Source organism: Manis javanica, chromosome 6 (genome assembly GCF_040802235.1).
Source record: "Manis javanica isolate MJ-LG chromosome 6, MJ_LKY, whole genome shotgun sequence".
Lineage (NCBI taxonomy): Eukaryota > Metazoa > Chordata > Mammalia > Pholidota > Manidae > Manis > Manis javanica.
The window spans coordinates 18,012,228-18,033,984 of record NC_133161.1 but is presented as its reverse complement, the minus strand read 5'-3'; the positions used below and the strand labels follow the sequence as shown (position 1 = coordinate 18,033,984).

The window sequence follows — 21,757 nt, the reverse complement described above, 5'->3', positions numbered from 1 at the left end:
TTGTAGACAGTCTGGTCGCTCTATTTATGATTTCCACTTCCTCGTATGACAGTTCTATTTCCTTCTAAAAATCTGTTTGTTGATTCTTGGACATGGTTTCTATTTTCTCAATCTGAACATCCTTTACTCCCTTCCTTACAATTTAAGTTGTTGCCTTACCTAATAAAAACAGGTACAATGACATTTTAACACACTTGAAATACCAGAATTGCTTCAACAAATTCAAAGCATGTTTGAAAGCTTACTGCATTAGGATGTGCAGAGGGAGCATTATTTGCATGTCTTTAAGTAAAGCAGCTCTGGTGAACTCTGCAGGTGCAGCATCTTAGGGATTTGTACTCTCTACATTAGGTAATTTTTTGTAGTTTGTGTGTTATGGGTTCTTGAATTGCAGGGGATGAGGAAGCGCTGAAAATAGTATTACTTAGGAAAGTAACTTCGGCTTTCCTCTGTTTTTGTCTTTGCCCTCTGTCCTGTGTGTTCCCCCACTTTGCCAGCTGCTTCACTCTCCATCCATCTTCTCACAGGCGTCCCCTACTGAGGAGGCAGAAAAGCCACACAGTCAGCTGGAGAGCCACCATAGTTAGGGATTCATGAATCATGTGTTCTATTGAATTTATCCAGGAGAAATTAAACTAGATCAGTGAAGCACTATCTTATGGGTTCAGCAGGGAAGATATTCAGTCATTCAGTAAATATTTGGCATCAACATGGTTTAACAGATAAGACAGTACCAATAATGTGCTAGGCCCAAGGGCATGCATAAACAGGGCCCAACTTCTGCCTGCAGGGCTTGTATAAGTCATGGAAAAGATGGGCATAAAAGTCATTGCACCATATTGTTATTTGGTAGCTATGAAGTAAGCACAACATACTATGGGACTATATGAAGTTTATTTTAAAGGGGAAGATAAGTATCAGAGAATGTGGCAGCTGATACAGGTCTTAAAGGATAAATAGTAATTAACCAAAGAGGGGATAGAAGAACAGTTTATAAAGGAGAAACCAGGAAGGGAACAGAAAGGGAGGAGAAAAGGTTGTAAAGGAAAGCAAACATGGTGAGTTCAGGGCAGTTCACATATTCAGTACGGCTGGAATCTAAGGTTCGGCGTAGGGGAGCACCAGGCGAAGAAGCTGGAGTTACGAGCAAAGAACAGTGGAGATGTTACTTGAAAGACCATGTCAAGCTGTTGAAAGATTTTAGACATAAAAGAGACATGATCAGACAGTGTTTTGGAATGATTTCTCCAGTTAGACTATAGGGGAATAAATTGGAGAGGAATAATTCTCGAGGCAAAGAGCTTAGTTCGAAACCTGCTGCACTAATTGGGTGACAGACGGTGAAAGGCTGTACCAAGGAGGCAGCGGATGGATTCAGAGAGATTAAGAAGAGTGATCAGCAAGCCTTCAGCACTGATTAGATAAAGGAAATGTAGGATGTCAAAGGCCTTTCCATGTTCCTTGTCTGGAAGGATAGACGATCACTGGGCCAAGCACTGTGCTAGAATATGGAATTAGCTTTGCCGTAAAGAGCCAGGTGCTAAATGACACTCATCCAAGTGAAGCTGTGTCTGCGCGTCACAGACATGTGGTACAGCTTAAATACAAATGCAAGTTCTTAGTTCAACTAGAACTTTATTGTATAAAATTCTCTTTAGGATGTATACTCAATGAGCTGATTCATAGGAATTTCCTTCATTTTAGAGACATTTATATTAATGGTATTTGCTCTCTAATATACAAATCTAACCTTAGCTATTATTCTCCTAACAGACCTGCTGGAAGTAGCAAAATGGACTCATTTAAATGTCATATTTTTCATGCCCTGTATTTGTCCCATGTTGGGAGATAGAATGAAACAGGAATTTTGTTTATGTGTTAGCATGTGGAATTGTAAGCATATTATAATAATTGTAAATAACTTAGAAGGGTTAAGAGGTAATTCCCAAACTGGGCAATAAGCTACCACGTGCCCCTAAAGCAACTCAACTTGTTAATAGTTCTTGTGACTGGTTCAATGAAGGAAGAAATTGATGCTGCTAACTAAAATTAAAATATGGGATCCTGTAGAAGTTTCATTGAGAATTGACTCTCTTACTAATTTTGCAATTACTTTATTCACATCTTTGCTGTATATACAATGCTGTCACCTAATATAATGGCAAACTACAAAATGGACCATTTGTAACCCCCAAGGAAATTAAAACTCTGTAGAAATTCCTATACATTTATTTTGAAATCTTTATCTCATATGGAGGAAAGCTCAACTGTTAGTAACCACCCTTGCTTAATGGGCAAAATGTGGGAAATAGTCAATGGGAATTCCCCTCTCGGAGGAGAGGTTGGAAAGAACATTCAAGTGAATATTCAAACACTTGTAAAAGGAAAAAAGCAACAGGTATTGGCATAAAAGTATACTAAAGGCCCTCAGTGAGGTACAGACTATGTTTGATACTTTCTTGACATAATGATGATACTGACACAGTGATAGTAGTGATAGGAGGTTTTAATTAGCTTGATGTTCCAGATGTCTTAATTCCACTTAAATAGACAAAGAAGAAAGTTCTTCACTTGTCCTTTGGACTATTTTACCTCCCAAGAGGGAAAAATGTGAATACTCAATATTCTGTACTTAACTCTAACCAAAAGGAAAAATTCACTGGAAGTGAAAATTATAGTAGTCTTTGGAAAATGTTACCCTATCATATTGGAGACTACACAGCAAAGCTGATTGTTTAGTTTTCAGGAAGTTAGATTTTCAGACATTTTGAGAAAATATAGATGTGATCCCATGGTTAGGACCTCTCATAGGGAATATAGTTCATAATATAACATAAAAGATGAACCATAAAAGGTGAAGTAATTTCAAAAAAAACAATATCAAGTACACTCTATGCAAGGGCTTATTCTCTTTCTCACTCTCATTTAATCGTCACAATAAGTCATGAAGTAAATACCATAATTATCCCTATTTTTACATACTGGGAAACTGAGGCACACAGAGGTGAAATAATTTCCCCAAGCATACACATTTGTTTAGTGATCAAGTGGTAAAGCCAGATTTTGAACTTACTCAGTTGGCCTCTATAGTCTGTACTTCTAACTACTACGCTGTTGTGCAACATATAAAGATTTCCCTGATGAGCTTACAGAGAAAAATATAAGAATGAAAGAAGAGGCCTGTAATCATGAATGAGTGTATAGCAGGCCCAGAAACTGTCAGGTGAGCCTGTGGAAAATGTGTCAAGGAGGCAAACTCCCAGAATGACTTGATGGTCATTAGAGATGGTGGAGACAATAAAATTGAGCTGTGTCTATGCACAGAAAGCACAGGAAATGGATGGGCACACAATGGGTAAAGTGGTGACGGTAACGTTCATAGAAAGCAGAACCGCTCTGCTTGTCTTTTGTTTCTGTTTGATTAGGAAGGGACGGTTCTTCGAATGAAAGGGTGAGATGTGGTAATAAACAAGAGGGAGGAAAACATCAGATGGTACCTGGCTTCAAATAGATTATCTTGGAGCATTAAGGAAATTTTCTGAATCTGAGGAAATGTGGAGCACGGAACATGGGGTGACAACAGATATTCTCAAAACAGTGAAATCTGAAGAAATCCTGGGAATTATAGACTAAAGTTTGGCGATGATCCCTATAACCAATGTGGTTATTACCACCTGGAAAAGAATGTGATGAGAGCCAGGTGCCGACATGAGTTCACAGGAGGAAGAGAAAAGTCTCATAAAGGCTCAAGGGCCACGGAAAGAGGCTGGGAAGGGTACTGGAGGGAACCAAGAGCACTACGCCTATGTCCTTACAGTTAGTGGGCACAGACCAAGGCTTGCCAGAGTCTCCAATGTGTATGTTTAATTTCCAAACAGTTACAAATGTATTTCTCAGTTGAGCTCTTGTGTCTTATCAAACCAAGACTTCCAATATCACCTTTTTGTTTCTACAAATTAAGTTCTACTTAGTCCAGCAGAGGAAGATGTGAAAATGAATATTTCATTTTTAAAAAGTGAATGTTTTGATGAATGAGCCTAAGGACAAAGAGATCTAAACATCCGTATGTCAATGGGTGATTCCTTCTGAATTTCATACATTTACCCTGGTTGTCAAAGGGCCGGTGATCCAAACTGTGGAGCCTGGAAGTTGTTACACACTTACTGGGCTCACAAACATGGAGATTTCTTGGAAGATACACATTCAGGATTAAGTTGAAGCTTTTTTTTAGTCACTGAGAACAGCTCCAAATCAAGTGACCTTGCTAAGAAGCCTGCTTTGTTGAGATTTGCATCTTTAACCTGGGATTTCTTTAGAAAATAGTGGAGAAAACTGTGGTAGAGTTTTCTGAAAAATTTGACAGCAAATGGTTCTGTCAAACATTTTCCAAAGGAGGGTTGAAGGCATTTTGCAAGGGAAACTTGATATGAGTTATTCAGAATAAGAGCAATTCATAATTTGTTTAGTACTCAGTAAATAATTTTTAAAAAAAGATACTAGAGTTCATGTAACTAAAATAATACAGAGAAGGCAGGTTGCTTGTTTCCAAGTATTATCTATACAGGTATCTTTACCATTCATCCTCGGTCTTTAAGAGTTGTGCCATAACTTAAATGTTTGGCTTTTATCCCTACTTTGGCTGGACCTGTAGGTTTGAGTATAGTGGGAAGTTGTTTGTATGTGACCCACATCTCTCCTCAAGGGCAGTGGTTTGTAAACAGCTCTTGTAGCAGAGTTTTACTGCCAAATACTAATAGGTAACAAATAATAGGGGAGCTTCTCTGATTACAGACAGGGGTGGGCAACCCAGCGAATGGAGACTGGGAGACGAGGGGCTCTACCGACCACATTCTGGACATCCTGCTGTGGGGTAAACCACCCTCCTGTAAAAGGTAGCCGAGGGATTCGTAGTGAACTTTTCCTGCCAACCATAGCTACAAATGTTCTCTGAGATCTCAGTTGCCATAGCTCAGAAATATCTCATGCAGAGACAGTTACACCTATTCATCAAGGCTCATTCAGGAAAACAACCCATTTCAGGTATGTCAAGCAAGAGGGAATTTAATACAAGGAAGTAGATGTTTTAAAAATTGCTAAAAGAGTTTAGTAAGCAGGTAGAAGGAAGCAGAGAGCGAGGGAAGTAGCTGCTGGCTTGCAGGAAGTGTGCCAGAAGTTTCACCCACTGCAGTGAGGAGACAGCTGTGGTAGGAGCTTTCCTGGAAGCAGCTGCAACCCTCTTTTCTGCCATCTGCCTGAGCAGCTTTCTGTCACTGCTAGAGGAGAATAACGCCTTCCCTCTCCTGTTGCCTTCCACGTCTTTGGGGAGTGCCTCTCCCTAGCAGAATCCAAGCCCCAAACCCTGTGTGGTATCAGGGTCGTTCCTATGCTTCTAGGAAAGGAGGTGGAGGTGATGCCGAGCTGATGACAGTCAGAAAGCCCAAGGATATTTTTTTGTCTCCTTTTTTACAGTGAATTTAATCTAGGGTAATACCAAGGGGAACATACCCCCAAGAAAGCAAATAACAAGTCTCCTATAGTAGTAAATAGAAAAGGCATCTTTGGAAAATAAGCCCAGGTCAGTTGCCTTAAGTCTCATTAGATCTGTATTGTCAGTGCCTTTATGGGTATACTGAAATAATTCATAACACAATTTGTCTCTTCAGGTGAAAATGGCAACTTCTGTCATGTCAGGGCAGAATTTCATAGGCTATACAGATTCATCCTCATTACTCCCTTCCCTATACCCTATGTACAGGACACATCCGTGTCTATTTCTTCTCCTAGTGCCTTTGGCAAGGGAGAAATAAACTGTGACCATGAAGTAAATGCTAATTCAAAATACAAATGTAAATGTGACCTTTCAGACCCAATCTGAGTAAGACAGACCTGATCTCTCTCAAAAACACAATTTCACAACTGTTTTGAATATCCATTTGAATTCCTAAGATAACACCTAAGTTTACCTTCCTGAAGAACCAGGCACTGCAGACGTCCCTCCCTTGACAGAAGAGATGCCTGTCATTCCTCCCTCTGATAGTGTGAGAAACACTGTCTCCTCCCAAGCTGTTCCTGAGTGTCCTTCCTTGCTTCCCCGCCAAGCTGCCACTTCCTCATGCCTGTGGGAAGTGCCGTCTCTTTTATTGAATTGGCAACCCTGAAGAAAGTCACTCTCCCCCTTTTGTAGGGGAGAAGATAACATTTCAACCTTAATCCCATTTTCTCCTGCTTGCCTCCACCGATTTGAGCATTGTCAGAATTCTGGAGTGTTCTCATGCCTTTGTGAGTCCTTATTTTAAAGTTAAAATGTCCTGAGTTTACATACATGTCTTAGCATGTCAATATCATTTTTTTTCTGTCCATTGGCCATGTGAACAACTAAGCCCACTGCTCTCTGGGTTTTCGCAAGGTGCTCTGATAAATAAGTTTAGGAGTTTCTCTGTTCCAGGTTCCCACCACCAGGAGTCCTAACAATGATAACTCAGATTTATTGAGTGCTTACTATGTGCCGGGCTTTGTTCTAAATGCTTTATGGGTTTCATATCATTGAATCCTTACAATGACCCTCTGAGACTGAAATTATTATTGTTCCAATTCAGGGTCTTCACAATTTGCCCAGGGTTATTCAGTTAGTAAGTGCTTCAGTCAGAATTTTGCCACTACCTTCTGTGCCTAAGCATAATCAATCCAGAATAAATGTCATTATAAGTAGGAAAATTGAGTCCATAGTTAACACCAAGGCACTCATCTCCTTTTACTCAGAGAAAGAAAATGATTTAGATTTGGAGGTAAGAAAAATTGTGAGACTATATAATCTCCTGATAGATAAATGATTGCTTCTCTATGTAGTTTTTCCCTTAACTTGCACAAAAGCAGATTATTAATCTTTTGATATTTAGGAAAGTTGATTCTAGAAGCGTCTATATGAACTGTTAATTATTTGAGGGATTATGTGGCAAGACAGAATGGATGCATGAACAGTATTCATATGTTACTAATTTATAAAGACAGAAATATGGCCATATATTATTAATCTTCACAAGGCATTAGTCAATATGTATGTGGCACCAATCATCAATATGGGACTATCTGACAGAGGAGAGATTAATGGGGGGTACTTAACTGTTCACCTTGAGCATATACCGAAGAAGTGGCCAGGCTTGTCCTCACTGAGTAGAGGCTCACTTAGCAAGATGCACATCAGCAAGTCCTGCACCGTGTGCTAGCCAGGTCGCTCTGCATGTCTTACTTCCAACATGCTCCGAAGGGAGCCATGACCAGCTGCACACTAGCCTCAGGGATTGAATGCTTGGTAGCCGACCCAGCTCTTTCAGGAAGGTCAGTTGTCTCTGTGTTGCCCACACAGAGATAGAGTCAGAGTGGCCAGTGCTTCTAGATTCTGTCCTTTTTGCTCTGCCATTACAATAGCTCATCAGGTTTTGCCATTAAATGTGTTAAACTGGTCAGTTCTTCCAAACCCTTCCAAAGCCTCCGCTGTAGGTGGCAGAGGGTACTGGGTTTTTGTTACATATGAATTCATTCAGAATATGTTTATTGAACAAACAGTAGTAGTAATAATAGTAATTGCACATAGGAAGTACCTGTGTGTCAAACACTATCCTAAGCCTGTATGTATTTTCTCATTTAATCATCAGAGTCCAGTGAGGTAGGTATGATGACCCTCCTTTTGCAGGTGGGGAATATATTCTAGAGAAGGTCCCCCAAATAGTTATGAGAATGTCAGAATGTGCCCTCAAGCCCGTCTGTCTGCAAAGAGCAATTTCTTGTTCACTTTGATATTCACCTACCAGCTCTAACCACTATGTTAGGTACCAGGGATACAAAGGCAAAAGTCAAGAAAGTAATGATCATTTTTAAACTCTGGCCCAAATTTATGAGTGATGTGGCTGCCTAAAGAGGAAATTCATGAAAAAAGGCACCTGGAAAAAGTTCAATTGAAGAGTTTAACTCCTTCAGTTCTGTCTTTACTCGTGGCACCTGTTTTGCTGGGTCATCGAGGGAACCGTGCATCACTTCTGTTTGGTTAAGTTTCATCATTTGTAAGTGGACCTAATGTTTCTCATTTTAACCCAGTGAACGAGCCATTCCCTAAGGCTCTTGGAAGATTTACAAATGCTGAAGCTGGAAGGATCCTGTTTGAACACGTGGATAAATGTTCTCTCTTTGCCATGGAATATTTTTGCCTCTAAAATTCTCTTAAAACTCAAGTCTGTGTCATTATTCACCTAAATTATCTGGTTAAGTATGTAACACCTTAGGATGCTTTTTGATGCATGGTTTTACAGACATACAAAAGGCTTACAAAGTCCATGGAAATCTAATATCGCTCCACAATAGTGCCTTTCAACAGGACAGGAGCTGTTCGTTAGCTCCCCCTCCCCATTTCTCTTTCATATCTGGCTGCAGCTGAATTGGCCACACCACATGCCTTTTTAGTAGATGATTAGGTTTTTACCAGGCCTCAGGGAGGATTATTTGCAATAAAGGAAAAATCAATCTTAGTGTTTCCCCCCAGGACCAAAAGAGACTGAGGTCTGTACTGTCATCGCTCATGAGGTGTAAAATCATGTGTCTGTGCTTGTTTGCACCGAATGGAGGTGGGAAGCTAAAGCTAAACATCATGGAGGACCTGGGGCATGCTCGGGCTTGTCACCGGCAAGCGCCACTTCATGAGTAACTCGATGTGATTTTCGCCCACGGAATCGTGCAGCGTGCAGTGTGTACGGTTGGCTGAGAGTGGCCTCCCATCCTGTGGGGGCCTAAGGGAACAGCCGTCCTTCCTGACCTTGGCTCTTACTTCATTTTGCTCTTCACGATGGGCCTTAGCTGAACTTCCTTCGCTTTCCCTCTATAGGTCGACATTTGAAATAACTCTTCAAACCCTCATAGCCTTTCTGTACCTTCAGTCTCTTAACCTGGAACAGAACACTGTTCCACGCGCATGAACTCTTGGGAAGACATTAGGTAAAAGAATTGTGGAGAGACAAGGAAAAACATAAAATTCTTTGATCAGTCCTCAACTTGAAGAGGAAGTTCAGCAGGCATTACTACTAGTCTAAGGAAGAGCTACACAGGCTGTGAGAGATGCCAGGGAGGGTACGTCGGCGCTTCTGTTCTCATGGGTGTCCTGACCTGCCAGGGATTCTGGAGGCCAGTGCTGCGTGTGATGAAACATGCTAAGGCGAGAGGAGGGAGGCAGAGCCCCTGTGGGATGGTCCCCAGCTTTACGGCAGCCACTGTGTCGGGGGCCACATTCCCTATTTGGTCCCTACAACAACTCTCTGAGTTGTGTAAATGAGGAAAAGAAGCCTTAGAGTTGTTAAGAAATGTGTTTAGGGGCAACAAAAAGTAGAAGAATCAAGTATCCCCTTCTGCGAAACAGCAAGAAGAGTGTGGTTACATAGAGGTGAAAATGACTCTTAACAGGATCCCTAAAATGAACTGCAAGTTTTATATAAAATACATGCTTAATTTTACTTAAAATAATAATAATAAGGGAGAAATGTGGGATTCACATATAAATCAAGTATAAAAATCAAATGGATAATCATATCTGACTTGATTGTTTATACTTCATGATGCGTGATCAAAACTGGAAGTTTCTGTGATATGACTGCCCTTGCACACTGTTCACCATGTAAGAACTTATTCACTATGTAAGAACTTGTTCACCATGTAAGAACTTGTTCGTTATGCTTCAGAAGATTGGAGACTGTTGAGAATTAGGCTTGGGGTTGATTAATGATTGTGCATTGAGTCCCCTATACAGAATTTTATTGTTGTTAACAACCATTTGATCAATAAATATGAGAGATGCCCTCTCAAAAAAAAATAATACTGCATGTTTTTTATAAAAGTGTGGTCTTTTCTTTGGTGGTGGGGGTGCGGGGGGGCAGCTGGGCAGTGAGTGGGACAGGCACGGCTTCTCTTCCCGAATGAGTCACTCTCTATAGTTAGAGTGATAGAAGACATTTCAGAGCAGAGAGAAGGAGAGGAGGTGTTTCAAAGAGCAGGCAAGTCCCATCCCCTCTGGTCTGATGACCAGTCAGAGGAAGCGGGGTGACACATGACCATTTAAAGAACAGATAGTACCACAGAAAAGAGAGTAGGTAGGTCTTTGCCTGCTGTACCCACTGGAAACATTTTTCTGACCATGAATGTCTTATCAATTAGGTGATTAGACCCTAGAATAGCAAATAGACGACACCTTGAGTCATCCTCCAGTTCCCCTATCCTTATCTCTTTTTTCCTCCTTGGTAATTAATTTCTTGTATTTTTCTCTATCCCAGCTTTCAAAGTGGGCAAAAAAGAGCTCCCTTCCAGAGGCAGCAGTGAACAGGCTTTGCATTCATGTTGCACAGCTATCAGATATAAAAAGATTCATTGGTTGGGTATCAAGTCTCACAGAGCAGGCTATATTCCAGAGCTGGTTATACGCATGTATGTGTGTACAGGATCTAATCTGACTAATGCACACTATGTCTCCCCCCTTTGCAATCAGAATCCTGTGGGTCAGGATCTATAGCATCTTAGGACGCTGATAGACAGGGACTGCAATGGCTGGGAGAGGATTGAGGGCTTGATAATATGGGTGAATGTTGAAACCACAATGTTGTTCATGTGAAGCTTTGATAAGATTGTATATCAATGATACTTTAATAAAAAAAACTCACACTTTTATGCCATTAGACATTTCATTCATTCAGTAAACATAAGTGTCTATTGAATGTCATTTTCAAAATTTTTTATTAAGGCCTAATATTAGTTTCAGATGCACAACATAATGACTTGATATGACTGCAAAACAATCACCAAAATAAGTCTATTTAACATCTGTCACTTTACATACGTTTTTTTTCTTGTGATGAGAACTTTTATGATCTCCTCTCAGCAACTTTCATATGTACACTACAGTATCATTACCTGTAGTCACTATGCTATACAGCACATCCCTTGACTTGCTTATTTTATAACTAGAACTTTGTACCTTTTGACCCCCTTCACCCATTTGAATGTCATTCTTGAACTAAGAGATGCAGAAGTGCGCAATATGGTCTCTACTGTCAAGGGCCTAGGACCTCACAGACCAGGCACCACACAGGAAGAGTGGTAAGTGCTTTGACAACCGTGTACACAAAATATGGGAACATGAAGGATCAGTGTTGATTTGGGGACAGTTGAAAGAAAAAAAAATCTGCAGATCAGGGAAAAACCTAAGTCAGCATTTTCGTTTTTAAAATCAATCGACTCTGCTAGTTCAAACCAAAAATTTCTAGATAAATTTGGACTGAAAAGAGATAGTTATTATTTAGGGACAAAAGAACCATTGTTTCTGAAATTGGAAGCAAAAGAAAGTGAACCTACAAAATAAGTGCCTTACGTAAGGGCCATTCTATGTAGAAACATAGCAAAATAGCTTACAACTAGGTTATACATTTTTGGAGGCTGGGAAAGAGTGACTAAATAATTGACTTGATAAAAGCTAGGACTATTGGCAAAGAATAGCTAGGTGTTACAAATACGTCTCAGGACAGAGAAAGAGAGATCAACAAGTCACTGTGAAATTTTAGTTTGGAGTAATTGACTTAGATAAGGAGAAAAGGACATCTCTCTCCTAAGAAACTCAAATTAGATGCTAATGAGATGGCAGATATTTCAGCCTGTGAGGATCACCTATCTGTTCCAGAAGCCGTAGACTTTATAAATAGATAAATAATTTATTTAATGAGTACTTAGAAAGTGCCTACTGTGTCCAAAGCACTGAAGTACGGGCTGGTTAGCTCTATAGATTTGTATCTAATTTAATGGAATGACTACAAAGTAAGGATAGTGGTACAGAGAAATGAAGCCCGAGGACAGAGCTAGCCGACATTAAGGTCCTAATGTGGAACTGTGCTGTTCCTGTGTATGACACCTGAATCCTACCCTAGTGTGAGGCTTGTAGTAGCAGTTCCCCCAGGCATTTATTTAAGGAGAGTTTCGGTGGAGGGTCTACTGTCACAGTCCCCATGGACTCTGTGAGCCCCCATGAGGTCATAATGTCACAGGACTAATCAGTATTCCTATTTTTATATTTTTTAAAAATGTCAGCCAGGTAACAACATCAAAGGATCTCAAAATTATTGACAAAATCTAATAACACATTTCTCTAGGAGTTAGGAAGGTGCTACTGGGTGGTGTTTGTCATTTCTCTGTACAAATAGGAAGAAGAGTCAGAAATAATGGTGTACTAAAATTTGATTGTAAAATGTTTTCCAGTGAGAAAATCTCATGGGATCGTTCTTCATTGTCTTTTACCATCTTCTAAAAAGTTTGAATTCACAGAGTTAACCTTTATTTTCCTGCTGTGATAACCATCTTTTCCTTTTCAATATATCACTTTCATGACAGCTGATACCAGTCAAAGCTAATATTGTAACAATTTTAGACAATATTGCAGATGCACAAGGACATCCTCATGTGAGTCAATTAAAGAAGTCACAGTAAGTTGCCATTGAAAGTGTAGCAGCTGCATCCTTGAAAAACAGATGCTCTTCTGGGTCTGAATGAGTCCAATTTTGACTAATTTTAAGACCTAAGCAGATTTCAGTCTGGTTAATGCTAGGATGTGGAACCTCTTGAGACACCCTAATGCCCTAGGCTGATTGCTTCTCCATGACAGTATGTTGGTTTCCTTGAGAGATGCTGGGTATTTGATATGCCAGGAACTTTGTGTCAGTAGAAAAGAGAGACTCCACATCTTGGCTGCAGGAAGGTGGATTCGTGAAAGGCAAGTAACTTCTAAAAGCCACACAGTCCAGAGGGAAAGTGTTGGAGCTATGCGCATTGCCCAGCATTGCTGTAAACTGTACCTCTGTGAGATTCCAGGGTAGCCCAGGAAACCAGCTATAATGAACTATGTCCCTATCTCCACCCTGGCCTAAGAATGTCCTCAAGAAACTAAGGCGAATGTATTTGTTAAGGAGTTACATTTGTAAATAGCAAGTGGTTCCTTCTCTTCCTGATATTTAACGATCTTACTATGTGAATTATTTTTCATGTTGAATTGGTCAATTAAATAATTCATTCTGTTTAATTAAAAAGCATTGATTGATAATCCATTGATAATGCCTCCAGTTATTCTGCAGGCCCTGAGCTGAGAATGGAAATATAATCCATTAATATAAAAAACATATATTAATGGAAAAATATATATGCATTATATACACTAATAAAATATGTATAATACCTGCCCTGAAGGAGTTAATGATCTGGTACGGAGACATACCAATGCACAGATATTATCAGTGGAATATGGTAACTGCTGTAATAGAATTACGTGAAAAAACACCCAGAAGAGCCAGTGACCCTGAATGAATCAGCCAATGAATTCAGGGACTCAAAAGCCCTAAAATGCTTTGAAATATTAGAATAGCGTTACTGATAGTTGCTTTCATCCAGCCTGCCAAATAAAAGCAGTATGAAGGCGGTGCTGTCCACTTGAGATCAAACAATGTGAATAATGTTAACATAAGAAAGAAATGCAACATCACATCATCTTCTTCTGCAAATCAAGTTAATGAACATCTTGGATGATGCCAAGGCTGGTGGTAATTTTAAATCTACATCGCTGCGTTCCTTGCCTCCTTACATGTTGGCTTCCTTGAACAAAATTCATTTATGTTTGCCATGATATTTTCACTTATTAAAGTCTGCTTCCACAGAGGAAAACATGGCCTTATAAGGCTGGACTGTCTTTTGGGGCCCTTCTCTGGGCTTGGCAGAGTCCAGGTATGGTTGTGGCACTGAAAGCCTGTAACTGTAGCCACTGCTACAGCCAGATGTTGACTCTCTGCCTATAAGACGGACTCCTCCTGGATTAGGCAGTGGTGCCTCACCCAGTCCCATGTGCCCTAAGGCCAGCAAGTCCTTCTTTCAAAGTGCATCCTCTGCTGGGAGAGGAATTTTTCATTGGAAAAGCAAAAATAGTGACAAATGGAAACTGAACTTTAAGATGGGTGGAATTATCTTTCAAGTACCTTGTTGATAATTAAGCTTAAGACTCTTAACCTGGACAAGTCACATGCTAAAGAAGAAGAATTGTTAAGATTATTTATATTAATATTAAGTGAGCTTTATGTGTTTTACCTACAATAATCCATTAAGTGATCCCCAAAACCCCATGCTGTAGGTGCAATTATTCTATAATTCAGGAAGAAACTAAGGCAGACAGAATTTTTTAGCTCTTGGTTACATAGTAAGTAAATAATGGAGACAGGGCTCAAAACTAATCTTTGAATGAAACTGCCAAGTTATACTGGTGTTGCCAAATCATGGGGAAGTGGAGATACAATTGAAGTCTAGACATAAATAAATGTAGTTCATACTCTTGCTGTTCAGTATTTTCCTGAAGAAAATGGCCAAATGCTGTTAAATATTTTACCATTTACTTGGGAGAGATATAGAAGGTAGCGTTATCAAATTTTCCATAAAGACTTTCTTGGGCCATTAGTTGACTATAGACTCTGTATGAATTGAAGTAGAATACAGCACACTACCACTTTCCCCAACTCCTAGAAGATTTTAGAATTACATACAAGGAGCATGGTGTCAAGAAAACAAGGGAATGGATAATTCTCTCTAGACAGCTCAGACTACTTTATAGTATTTTTTATGTTTGGTTCTGAGTCCCACATTTCAGGGGAGACATAGAACAATTGGAATGTTTTTGTTGGCAAATAATGAGAATTGTAAAATAATTCAATCTGGTTATTTGAAGGATAGTTGAAAAACTGCAGACATTTCATGAAGGCATAAAACTCTTAGAAGACAACAAAGGCAAAAATCTCTTGAATATAATAACCATGAGCAACTTTTTCCAGAACGCATCTCCTCGGGCAAGGGAAACAAAAGCAAAAATGAACAAATGGGACTACATCAAACTAAAAAGCTTCTGTACAGCAAAGGACACCATCCACAGAACAAAAAGGCATCCTACAGTATGGGAGAATATAGTTGTAAATGACATATCCGATAAGGGATTAACATCCAAAATATATAAAAAAGTCACATGCCTAAACACCCAAAAAACAAATATCCCAATTAAAAAATGGGCAGAGGATCTGAACACACACTCCTCCAAAGAAGAAATTCAGATGGCCAACAGGCACATGAAAAGATACTCCATATCACTAATTATCAGGGAAATGGAAATTAAAACCACAGTGAGGTATCACCACACACCAGTTAGGATGGCCAACATCCAAAAGACAAGGAACAACAAATGCTGGCAAGAATGCAGAGAAAGGGGAACCCTCCTACACTGCTGGTGGGAATGTAAATTAGTTCAACCATTGTGAAAAGCAATATGGAGGTTCCTCAAAAAACTCAAAATAGAAATACCATTTGACCCAGGAATTCCACTCCTAGGAATTTACCCTAAGAATGCAGGAGCCCAGTTTGAAAAAGACATATGCACACCTATGTTAATCGCAGCACTATTTACAATAGCCAAGAAATGGAAGCAACCTAAGTGTCTATCAGGAGATGAATAGATAAAGAAGATGTGGTGCATATACACAATGGAATATTATTCAGCCATAGAAGAAAACAAATCCTACCATATGCAACAATATGGATGGAGCTAGAGAGTATTATGCTCAGTAAAATAAGCCAGGAGGAAAAAGACAAGTACCTATGATTTCCCTCATTTGTGGAGTATAACAACAAAGCAAAAAGTGAAGGAACAAAACAGCAGCAGACTCACACACCCCAAGAAGGGACCAGCAAAGGGAAAAGGGGTGGGGAGGGAGCGAGGAAGAAGGGGATTAAGGGGTATTATGATTAGCACACATAATGTAGGGAGGTCGCAGGGAAGGCAGTATAGCACCGAGAAGACAAGTAATGACTGTAGCATCTTACTATGCTGGTGGACACTGACTGCAATGGGGTGGGGGCGGGGGGTGGCTTGATAATATGGGTGAATGTAGTGACCACAGTGTTGCTCATGTAAAACCTTCAAAAGATTGTGTATCAGTGATACCTTAATAAAAAGAAAAATCTGCATGCATTTACTGGAAAAGGGAAGACTTCAAGGAAGCCAAAAGAGAGATTTTCAGTACTTGAAGTCCTGTCACATATGAGAATGATTGCAAAGTAAGTAGAGTCAGAGCCAATAATTGGAAGTTCATGATGACAGATAGGGTTTGATGTACAATGGTCACATCTTTCAGAGATGGAATAGGCTGGCTCAAAACGTATTAAATTTCCTTTCACAAACATCTGTGAGGGAATACAACCAGAAGGTGAACTTCATTAACTTGAAGATTTACAAATGACACAAGCACAGACGGTGTGGTTGGGCCAGATGACTGTTGAGGTCACTCCCAGCTCCAAGATTCAGTTTTATTCATTCTATGAATCAGTTCAAGACAATCAGCTGAGCGTCTGTGTAATCAAGTACAGAAATAATCTATCATGTCTTGGATGTCTATTGCTGCCAACACTAGCATTAGCCAAATTGCTAAAAACAACATGATAAGCAGCAAAATAATATGTCATTTCAAAAAAAAATCCCCAGTAAATTGGTGTTTTGTTCTCACCTCTCTTTCAGTGCTGTCTCCTGCCCAAGAAAGCCACGTGACCATGGATCTCCCCCCCGTGTCAGAGCAGATCATGCAGACTCTGAGCGAACTTGCCAGATCTTTCCAGGATACGGCTGACCGCTGCTTGCTGGTCCTGCATCTGGAAGTCAGGTATGACACAGTCAAGCACAAGAGTTTGGAATTAAAGGCACTGTGGGTCACAAACCACTTGCGTATTTCTGAAGTTTCTCACCCCAATTTCTGGTTCTTACTATTGATGTCCTTTGTTACAAGGGAAGTGATTTTTCGTGTTACTCAGTCACTGTTGAAGCTCTTAAGCACATGCTGTATTTTGAATAATTTGATTCAGAATTTGCATGTCCTCTGACATCAGAATGATCTGGATTTGAATGTCTCTGCCTCTACTGGGTGGCGAGGCCATTTTAAGTCAGTTAATTAACTTTGCTAACCCTGTTTCCTCATCTTGAAAAATGAGACAATAATTCCCAACCTACAGACTTTATAAATGAAGTAATAAATAATTAGTACACTGCCTGCCACAGAGTAGATATACCCAAAAAGTGGTAACTTCGCAACTATGGTGACTTTATTGTGATTGATATTTTTACTAAGGTGCTCTGTTAATCAAGAAGGAAATAATGTAGATGCAGGATCCGTGATCCCTTCCTGCAGGAACTTAAAACCCTATTGAAGATATAAAATAATAATTAAAAAAAATAACTTCAAAGATGCCATTTTCTTGGACCCTTGTTCCTCCCACTGCAGTGTAGAACATTCTGATTAGTTTTGTAATCTCTCTTCATACGCCTAATGGAAATGGTAGAAGAAAAGATTGGAAAGTCTTAAATTGTTCATTCATTCATTAAGCATTTATTGAGTGCCTTCTCTGTGCCAGGCAGTGGTCTAAGAACTGGGATACAGTAATTTAAAAAAACACTCACGGTCCCTGCTCTTATGGAACTGCGTTCTAATGGGAGGAAATAGCCAATGAGTAAACAAAAAAGATAATTTCAGATAAGTACAACTGAAAAATGAAAGTAACGTAATGGAATCAAGCAGTGCTGTCCAATAGAAATATAGAGAGCTACGCATGAGAACCAAATAGGCAATTCAAATTTTCTAATAGTCCCATTTGAAAAAGTAGAGGGAAGCACATAAGTTTAATAATATACTTTATCTAACCCAATATATCCAAAATATTATTTAAATATGTAATTAACATAAAACTTATTAATAAGCTATTCTGCATTTATTGGTACTAAGTCTTTGAAATCTACCACATATTTTACACTTATAGAACATTGAAATTTAGACTACTCACGTTTCAAGGGCTCGGTAGCCACAACTGTCTAGTGCTGTCATACTGGACAGTGCAGCAAGGGGCTGAGTTGACTAGAAAGGGGGATTTGCTCTTTGTTTTCTAGATAAAGTAGTCAGAGAAAATGTGACACAGTAACAAGAAGGAGCCATCTGTACAAAGACCTAGGGGAAAAGAGTTTTGGACAAAGGGAGCAATGCTCACAAGGTCCTCAGACAAAATCAAGCTTGGCAACTTTTGAAGAACAGAGAGGAGTCCAGTGTGACTATAGCCCTGTGCACAACCGGTTGGGGAGGTGTGGAAGGATAGGGAAAGAGGAGAGGCTTGAGCCTGATACAGGGACCTTCAGACCAAGCGAATTTTGCATTTTATTCTAAGTGCATTAAGAAGGGATAGGAGAGTTTTAAGTGCATGAGAGATTCATTCATTCATTCATTCACATTTTTTAAAAATCACTCTAGCTTTGTATAAAGAAGGGATTGCAGGAAGAAATTTGAATGGAAGCAGAGTGACCACAGTGATGAGCACAAGAGTGACAGAGGTCATAGAGGTATGGGAAGTGTTGCATATGAGGCATATTCTGAAGTTAGAGCTGATAGGATTGGGTGCAGGGGCTGATGATAGTGAGAGAAAGAAAAGACTCAAGGAAAAGAATCCAGCCAGAGCAACTAGTGAATGCCAGGGCCATGGACAGATGTGAGCAAGGCCAAGGAAGGAGAGAGGTTGGGGCAGGTGTGGAAATCGAGAATTCCATTTTGAATAGGTTCTATCTGAGATGCTTCATAGACATCTAGGTAGCAATGTCAAATAGACAGTTGGATATAGACTTTTGAAACTTTAGGATCAGCAAGTGTAGATTAATACATTTTCTTCTGTATTACCATGAGACATTATTAAAGTTGATAGAGTATTTTCTTTTTGTTTAGAGTCTTAACGAGATTTTGGTCTTAAACATGTAAATAGGGTTTTGTTCGTAAATCTGGACTCCAGTCAGAACTTGGACATCTTTCAGGTATGCCCAGGCAAAGCCTAATTGATAATGTATTGCTGATGTCACTTCTTCTGTACACCTTTTACTTCTGTTCATTCTTCATTATCTTGTCCAGGGAGCTACCTCTTTGTGAGTGGAGTAAGAGAAGCACCATTGCAGATTTGGATTGTTTTCCCCAGCGTTATTTCTAATCTTCTTTCTTCTATTCAGCTGTCCAGAAATAAAGGTTCTTCCTCTATCTTTTCTGATTCGTTTTACGATAATTTTTAGATTTGTTTTTCTACTTATTTACCAGCCACCACAGAAATAGATGTTTTCTATGAATAGATAAATGTAATATACAGAGAGAACAAAATCTACCCATTAATACTCCAATGCCTCTTGTTACCTGGCTTGCACAGAAAAACAAGGGAACATCAAATCAATTACTATCACAACTCCAGAAATTTATGCTATTGATCGTGTGGGTATACAATGTGTTCTACATTTAGAATTCTCTACTTGCAACATAGTTAATTCCAAGTGGGAGATTTTCAACACGTTTCAATAAGATCTTTCAAATCTTTAACCTCTATTCTGCCCTTTTTATTTTTGTACATTTTGGCGATACTATTCTTAATAGTGCTGAACATGTTTCAGTCATTATTTGTTAACTTTACAAGAAACCATTCAGTGCTATAACTCCCATTGTTACATCTGCTTCAACATTTGCTTGAAAAAAAGAAAAATACCATTTTAAGAATAACAAAAAGGACTGCGTTTTAGAGTCCTAGATGCAGAATTCTTCCCTTGACTTTTACGAAAAACAGTAAACATGTTTTTTTCTTAATTAAATTTTTTTGCTTTCTCGTATAACGTGACTTCAAAATTCAGATTGCTTTCTTATAAATATGCTCCATGTTATCTTTTTCCCACTTAATGGTACATAAAACTATATAGAGTGCTCCTTGTACAGCTCAGATAGTAAATGTTGACATATTTTATTCATTCCTTGTGTCACAGTAACGTTTTTCTTTTCTTGGTTTGTATAATTGATAATACCAAATAACTAGGACACATCTCCAGCAAATCATTATACTATAGCATAAGAATGCTAAAACAGAGGAGACCCTAAGTGCTGCGGCTACTCACAGTAGGTGACCGTGGAGGAGTCTGTTAGCTCCTGGGGGGCAAGAAAACGGCGTTCCTTGTTCACTGTTAAGGCCCCAGAACCCAGAAACAGTCCTGCTGCCTAATAGGTGTTCAGTATAACCTGAGTGATTCTTAAGAGTTAGCTGATTTGGAATCAAACCCAGATAAAAAAAGTACTATTTCCCCAAACAAAACCTGTTGCTCTTTAAAGACAATGAATTGGTTTGGAGATTTTGTTCTCACGCATAGTCCACTGCCTGGATCTACAGAGTACAGAGACTACACAGCCAGAGTCATCCTTGCCATCATAAGCCGCTCATGTTTCTCTCGTTCCATCCTGTTATGAAACAGAGGTAGAACTTAGGCCCTGCAGTTCAGGAGCAGGGGTGATGGAGAAGTGGCTGTTGGGCACTGTCTCTGGCACTTTTACCCAAGGAACCATTATAATAAGAGAGCACAGACAGAATTGACCAAAAAATTAATGGGAGAACAGTGAATGGGAAATGCTAGGAGAAGTCCAGAACAGCTTCAAATGCCCAGCTCTTGTCTTATTTCCCAAAATATTCTTATATCCATAGCTCATATTTTTCTTTTAACATTATTAAAGTTCAAACTAGAAAGTGTCCTCAAATCCAGTAGGTTCCATGTTGAAGGGTCCATCCATCCAAAGAGCCTTTGACATTTTTACCTGTGTCACCGTAGGTCACATTTAACCACCAAGCAACCCCTTTCCACAGTTTGAAGTATAAGGCAAATGATACCCCCAAGAGTTGAAAGACCTGGTGAGACCATTAAAAATTGTTGAGTTCTTTTTTCCTATTTGAACTTTAGAAGAAGAAAAGTAAGTCACCATTTAAGTCCAAGATGCCAAGAATGTCAGCTTTTTCAGCTGATTTCGCTCTCCATCAGGAGTGGATTCAACAGCAACTGCCCGTCACAGTTGGGATCCTAAGTATGCACTTTCTGAAAATCAACCATCCTGCTGTGTAATCAGCAGTATTTGCAGAAAACCTTAATGCCAAAGTTGTGTTAAGGTCAGCAACAACATGCCAGAATTCAAAAGAATTTTAAAAACACTTTTTTTTGAATTTGACATTTTCCATTGACTATGTTCTTTTTCATCTCTAATCATTTTTGGAGAGGAACACAGTACTTAAAACAGTATTTATCTCCCCTCTCTACCACTCACTTCAGCATCTCATTAGCTCTCACCTCCAATTAATAACAATGGCTAAATAGTCTCTTTACTTCCAGTAGTTTCCATTCTCCACCATCAGTCCACCCTTTATATGGTGCCAGAGTGATCTTGCCATAATGCATGTCCGATTGTATCATTCCACCTCTTAAATTTCTCCTACGGCTCCCTCTGACTTCTCAAACAAAGTTCAGCGTCCTTAAATGGCCTCCAGAGCCTGTGATGAGCTGGCGCCTGCACTTCTTCCCCAAGCTCACCTTATGCCTCTGTCATGTGATCTATGTGTGCCAAAAGGAACCCCTTGTCATTCCATAAAACTATCCCCTGTTCACACCCCCATGCCTGTGTACATGGTCTTCCCATTGTCTTGGGGTATAATGTCTGTAATTTACTGTATAAGTAATTTAGCATTGGTGGCTTGATTTTATTTTCAGCTAACAGCTACTTGGTGTAAATTTCAACCTCAGTATCAATCAGTTTCCTTAGTCATGAGTCCTACTCCACACTCAGTCAACTTTCAT

General features: G+C 39.5%; 1 protein-coding gene across 1 annotated transcript in view; it reads left to right on the top strand.

Annotated features, from left to right (window-relative positions):
* EXOC4 (exocyst complex component 4) overlaps positions 1–21,757 on the top strand; it is a 778,194-nt gene that overhangs the window by 698,016 nt on the left and 58,421 nt on the right. Inside the window, exon 15 of the mRNA XM_037019539.2 lies at positions 16,610–16,751. Coding sequence (XP_036875434.2) covers positions 16,610–16,751 — 142 coding nt within the window. The remainder of the gene's footprint in view (positions 1–16,609; positions 16,752–21,757) is intronic.